We start from the raw sequence: 5,996 nt of genomic DNA, 5'->3' as shown, positions 1-5,996 counted from the left end.
TATATATGCCAGTTAATGTATATTGTATATCTAGAGTAATATATAGTAGCCTAGACCATTAGGAAAGGAAAGGAAAGGAAACACAGGAAATTGTGACAACAATGGAGGTCAACAAAATACTAAAGAAGAAACTACATCAGATTTTGTGCACATGGAAAATCCTTCTTATTGCGATCGATTCTTCCTTTTTTTCATTTCTATAATAAGATTTGTGGGCAAGAAAAAAGTAGATATCTGAAGTTATTATTTAGGACAGTTTAAATGGGAGAAATAGTAATCACTGATGCCAAAAAAGCACAGACAGATAAGGCACAAAAGTCTAATAAAACTTTAAGTAACCAAGAACAGTGGGTAAGAATCCAAGGAAAGAAAAGACTAGTGACAGCACAGACCTATCTGTTATACACATCAGATGATGAACCTGTGCACTGCATGACCATGAGTCTGTGGTTGCCTGCCAAAGAAAACATACTGCTTCTCTTGCTGGCCAGATTGCTACCTCTGATAGCCCATACAGAAGGCCGTTATCTCCACTCTCCTCTCTTTTCCCTTTTTCCATGTGTCAATTTCAAGGTCAGATGAATTCTGGTTTTCTCTGAGAAGCGGTGGGAGTTTAGGAACACTATTCCAAGTGTTCTACGCCGTCTGCGCTTTCACAATTTATTCCCAATAAGCTGTTGGACTGAGTTCTAAAATGTGAGTCTGGAGGGAGGCTGATAACATGTTCAAGGTATCTGGTGAACCACAACAGATGAGAATATGATGAAACAGACTATGTATTAAACAGGTGTGGATGTCACAGAAAAATGTAAACACAGCAATACTTTGCTGGAATTTGACTGATTTGATTGATCTGATTAGTGGTCCGGGTAGTTTTTGTTGCCAAAAAACAGCTGTATTCACAGTGTGCTCTAATCTGCCACACAATCAAACTCTGGAGTGCACCACAGCTCCGGTTGTTGTTGTTGAAAGTTCTCCCATCAGATGCTTCAATACTGAACAGTAGAAGTCCTCACTAAAATTCTCACTTTGGGGGACAAACTGTCAAACAAAATCAACAGCAAGCTCCTGGTCTGTCTCTTCAGCTGACTTTTCAACTGCTTAAAAGTACTTGGTCGTCACGGGCGATGATCTTGCGCACAAAACTGAGGTCAGTTTAAAAGTGAAGAGCTTATGTGTGATTTCTGCACACATTGAACGATCTGCCGGAAAATGTTTCAACTGCACTGAAACCTATTGAGACGTGACGACCTTTAGGGTAACATTGACCAAATTTAAATCAGCTACAGCTTTCCTGTTTTCAAAGCTTTAGTTTCATTTCATTTCTTTAGTAACATTTTATAATAACGCTCAAATAATGTAATCACATGCAGTGCAAAGGTGAATTTAAAACACAGACACTGGTCTTTACTTTTGTCATTCAATACATTTAAACATATTTATGACTGTCATTAACACTGCATTTTGTTAGTTCGTTAGTAGTAAGTTGGGAGATTTGTTCACAATAAAAATTTTAGAACTTGCTGAATTTTCAAACAAATAGTTAGGTTTTTCCCATGTGGCCCCCACGGGGGTCCCCTCTGCTCCACCACGTTTAATTAAAAATAAAACAAAACGTGGAAATGTCTCTGATAAAATATGTATAAAAGCCAACAAAACAAAACTACCGATGCATAGTCACTGTAAAATAACAGAACCATCTTGATTAATGACATTTCTTACCTGACACCATATCATCCTTGAGAGGGCGGGCCCAGTCTAGGATGATAAAGGAGTGGCAGCCTTCCATAGCGACCACAGTGAAGTTATGAGGCTTGTTTTTGGGAGGCTGGTTGTGATTGGTTGCCAGGCTGTCATTTTTCATTAAGTTTTCCAGGATGTCAACCTGAAGGTACTCCAGAGCCTCTGTTAAAGAGCAAGGTGCTCCCGGGTCCTTCTGGATGTAGTTTACGTATGGAGCTGATGGAAAGAATAAATGTAGGATTAGGTTACTTATTTTAATAACATAAATTTGAGGAAGATATCTTCTTAATATAGAAAATTTGGAAAAAAATATATAACGTTGGTAATTTTTAAAATATTTATTGTAAATGCACACAATAAAAGACATGACAAGATTCTAGTACTTTTTCTGGTTACCCAATTTTGATTTATTATTTTCCCTCTGCAAATGCGGTGAAAACTATAATTCTCTTTTCTGAGTTGTAATAAGGAAGTCAGATTCTAGCCACATGCTCATCTGACTGTCCCTTCCCTGTCCTTTCCATTTAAAATTTTACTTGTTTTCAGTGATTCTGGAAAGGAGAGCTGAACCTACAGCTGTGAATACTTCAAGTATCACAAAATTCCTAGTCAGACTGGGATTTGGAGGGAACCACTGAAGTCTGGCCTCGCTCCCACCTCCCCAGATGACTGGCCCTCTTTGAATGCCGAAAGTCTAGCACATGTCAGTATCAACTCATCAACCCTCAGACAGTTAAACTGCGTGGGTTTCGGCTGGTAAAGCCTTCAATATGTGGTCATATGGCTTTTGTTCTCTGCATTCATACGCTGAAATACATCATCTGCCACCGCAGTGAGCAGATTTATGTGCCTATAGGGTGCTTGTAAGGCTGTGTCCACATGTCTAGGATCTGTGGAGGCCCGTGCTTGTGGATGATCCAAATGTTTTACTTTCCTCATGTGTTCATTTTTCACTGCTTAAAGCACTTCCCTACAGAGACACACTATCTTCTTCTGCTTGTTAAAAAACCAAAAAAAAAACCCCCAAACAAATCCAAAATCACACAGGCAAAAACTGGCGTGTGTAAGTCTGATGTGTATCAAAAGTCACCGGGAAACAGTATGAGGAAAGTTCATATAATGTCAGCTGTAATATTAGTCTAGTAAGGCATAAATTTGCATTCTAATAGTCCAAATATCCTGATGCTCATTTTCTTGCCCAATGCGGCAAATTCCATCCATCTGGAAGTAAGTCCAACGCATATTCACACAACTGCTGAAAATGATTAGTTAATACTTTTTGTCCCATGTCTGCTTTTGACAGATTAATACAAAACAAACCAAGCATGGGCAAGGGCAGGAAGGGGAAGTCAATGTTGGATGGTTGATGAAACGCATATCAGTAAACTGGCAGGCTGCTAAAGAGGACCTAAGATATATTAAACTAATAAATAGGAAAGAGGAAGTCTCCACATTGAGCCAAAAGACTCTTCCTTCTCTGCTGAGGTCAGCAGCCTTAACTTTTATGATTTCCATTTTGGACTCAGGAAAGTAATAGCTTTCAGATGGCTATGTGAGGTGTGTAGTCGCAGGACAGTCGTCGTGTACCGAGAGAGAAGCTGTGCTATCGTTTCACTGTGGCTTGACATGACTGATAAAAACACAGCAATAAATCTCTCCCTTCACAATGCTTCTTGAAAAGATCATTCTAAATGATAATGACATGTTGCATTAAATCTGTCAGTAAGTTAAAGTAAAGCTTTTATTTATGTCTTATATAGAAGCTAATTGTGCTCTGAGCTCATTCACATGCAGAATAGATAAACCTTGACTCTCATTGGCCACAGTGACTACAAAACTTTTACAACAGCTTCATGCTGCCACAACTCTACTTTAAAGGTGCACTCCCAGTATTTTTTTCACAAAGTCAATAGACGCGCCATGAGGAAAACTACAAACTCAGTCTTTACAAACTCTTGTACAACATCTTCTATTGCTCTGCAGATGTTTAGGCGTATCTGGAGTCCACAGCGAAGCAGGAACCTTATTGACACGAAGGAACTGATGCTTTTGTAGTTTGAATATTGCAATAATTTTGACTATCATTAGTCATCCTACTTAATAGCTCTCACTTTATGAAGTCTGTCTTGCACTAATTACAGAACAGTCTGTTTTCAAACTCTCCGTATGTTCACCATGAAAACATCCACAGTTAAAAGAAGTTATTGATCATGTTCTTGAAATGCTGTAATTTATTTTTAAAGCCTGTGGCTAGAGTCTACATGCTATTACAAAAAGGCACCTATTAAAAGGACCTTTAACATTACGTAGTGTTTGGAATAGTAACATAGATGTTGCTTTTATTTCTGTTGAGAGAACATTTCAGTCTGTTTGTGAAACCATATGAGGTAACGTGGTATGAGAGGCCAAAGAAAGCACGCAAGAACAGTTAAAAGACAGTAGGGGGCCATAGTTAAGGATGAAGTCTAAAGACCCTGAATAAAGTGTCCTTCCTGAATGTAGTTATTATGATCCAATTAAGGTGTGGTTGTATATTTTCTTTTTTGTGGCACGTTGTCAACGTGCAACCTGAGAAGGTCGTGCATTTATTTATTGATACGAAAACCAAAATCAAGGTCCAAAATGTATTACTCCTCTACAAAATAAAACAGAGCTCCGGTTATTATTTACAGCAGGGTAAGACCTCCATCCATATGAATAAGAAATTGAGCTGTCTCTTGACTAAACTCACAGTAACCCAAATAAAGATATACTCACAGCTAATTGGAGGAAGTGGGAGAAAAAGAGAGTGCAGTGTAAATGCTTGTTTAACTAAAGGGTATATCATGCATATAGAAATCTGTAATATTAAACTTAAAATATGGGAGAAGCTAAAGTAATTTACGTCTTTGAACTAACATATTATGTCTATATTTTAGTGTAGTGAGTGGAAATCTGTGCCAAAACATCCTGTTTTGCTCCTAAGGTGTAATGTAGACTGATCAACAGATGTTCACTAATGATTCTGAGACTGATCCAGCAGAATGGTCACTAAAAATGGAAACCATGAAGCTTTTGGCTGCAAACTCTAGTTCAGTACATAAAGATTTTTTGTTATATGTAGATTTATACTATTGGACAAAAGTACTGCCACCTATAGGAGCCTATAGTGGCATCCTATTACAGCACATCACTTGATTTGAGTTTGTTAGAACAACCTATTTTTTCACAAATGTTTGTAAAGGGAGACTGCATGACCCTGTGCTTTACACATCTGTTGTAACAGGACTGACAACACACAAATTCAAAGATTAAGACAAAACTTTTGCCTATATATTGTATGTTTTCTGTGGCCACTTGGAGCGCCAGAAAACAGTTGTAAACATGGTGCTGACAAACCATTACCTACTTAAACATCTCATGTTTCTGGAGAAATATCAGTCAAATATTCAGTCTCATTATAGCGCTGTTTTGAGTCTATGCTAACTCCTAAAACACCTGGTTTTAAAATAGAAATACAGTATATTTGGCTTCCAAATGCCTCCTTATGTTATCTAATTATCTACTTTATCTCTGTTCTTTAGTAATGAGCAGGTCTGTGGAGGTTTTTTTTCTTTTTGATGATAAGAACTGTTATAGCTGTGGCTCTGCAAATTCCAACAATGACCTGAACGACACTATGAAGTGTCCAGTTTCAGTCTCATCACACTGTGTGATCCTTCCTCATAAAAGCAGTCATATCACTCACTTTTTTCTTTTTACATTGTAGTAATATTTGCCATTGAAGAGTGGCATGTTGTGAAACTGCATAGATCGCATTAAGGCACGAGTATGTACAAGCATGGATTTGTAAGAAGATATACAAAAAAGACTTTAAGTACCTGTGAACCTCTTCTTCCCACTCAGGTCAAACTCGTTTGAAGGGCCTTTGTTGATGGGTCTGATGTGCACCTTTGGCATCGTGATCTCTGTGGTGGTGGTGGTGGTGGTAGTGGTGGTGGTGGTTGGTGGCGGGGTGGTCTGGACAACAAACTCATCTAGCAAAAGCACATGTGTCAGTGAGGTTTTGATCCAAATAGATTTATGTTATTTATATCCTAGTTTAATAATCTGCTGCTGTGTTTCATTAATCCTTTGTAAGAGTTGCCATGATCTGTGTAATGAGAATGTCAGATTTAATTAATTGAGGGCAGATGTGTGACCCAACACCCAAAGCTGTACTTTTGCTACCCATATTTTCCATTTGGGAAGTAGAGGAGGGGGATGGGGGGTGG

At 38.3% G+C, this 5,996-nt stretch overlaps 1 protein-coding gene across 4 annotated transcripts in view; it reads right to left on the bottom strand.

Moving 5' to 3' along the window:
* fndc1 (fibronectin type III domain containing 1) overlaps nt 1–5,996 on the bottom strand; it is a 41,187-nt gene that overhangs the window by 9,531 nt on the left and 25,660 nt on the right. For all 4 annotated transcript variants that reach the window (XM_005731003.1, XM_005731006.1, XM_005731004.1 and 1 more), the window contains 2 exons: nt 5,604–5,759; nt 1,723–1,959 (listed from right to left, as the gene is read on the bottom strand). In XM_005731003.1, the coding sequence (XP_005731060.1) occupies nt 1,723–1,959; nt 5,604–5,759 (393 nt within the window). The remainder of the gene's footprint in view (nt 1–1,722; nt 1,960–5,603; nt 5,760–5,996) is intronic.

This window comes from Pundamilia nyererei, unplaced genomic scaffold (genome assembly GCF_000239375.1).
Source record: "Pundamilia nyererei isolate P.nyererei 1_Seehausen unplaced genomic scaffold, PunNye1.0 scaffold00041, whole genome shotgun sequence".
Taxonomy (NCBI): domain Eukaryota; kingdom Metazoa; phylum Chordata; class Actinopteri; order Cichliformes; family Cichlidae; genus Pundamilia; species Pundamilia nyererei.
The sequence above is the reverse complement of the archived record's forward strand: the minus strand, read 5'-3'. Positions and strand labels throughout refer to the sequence as shown.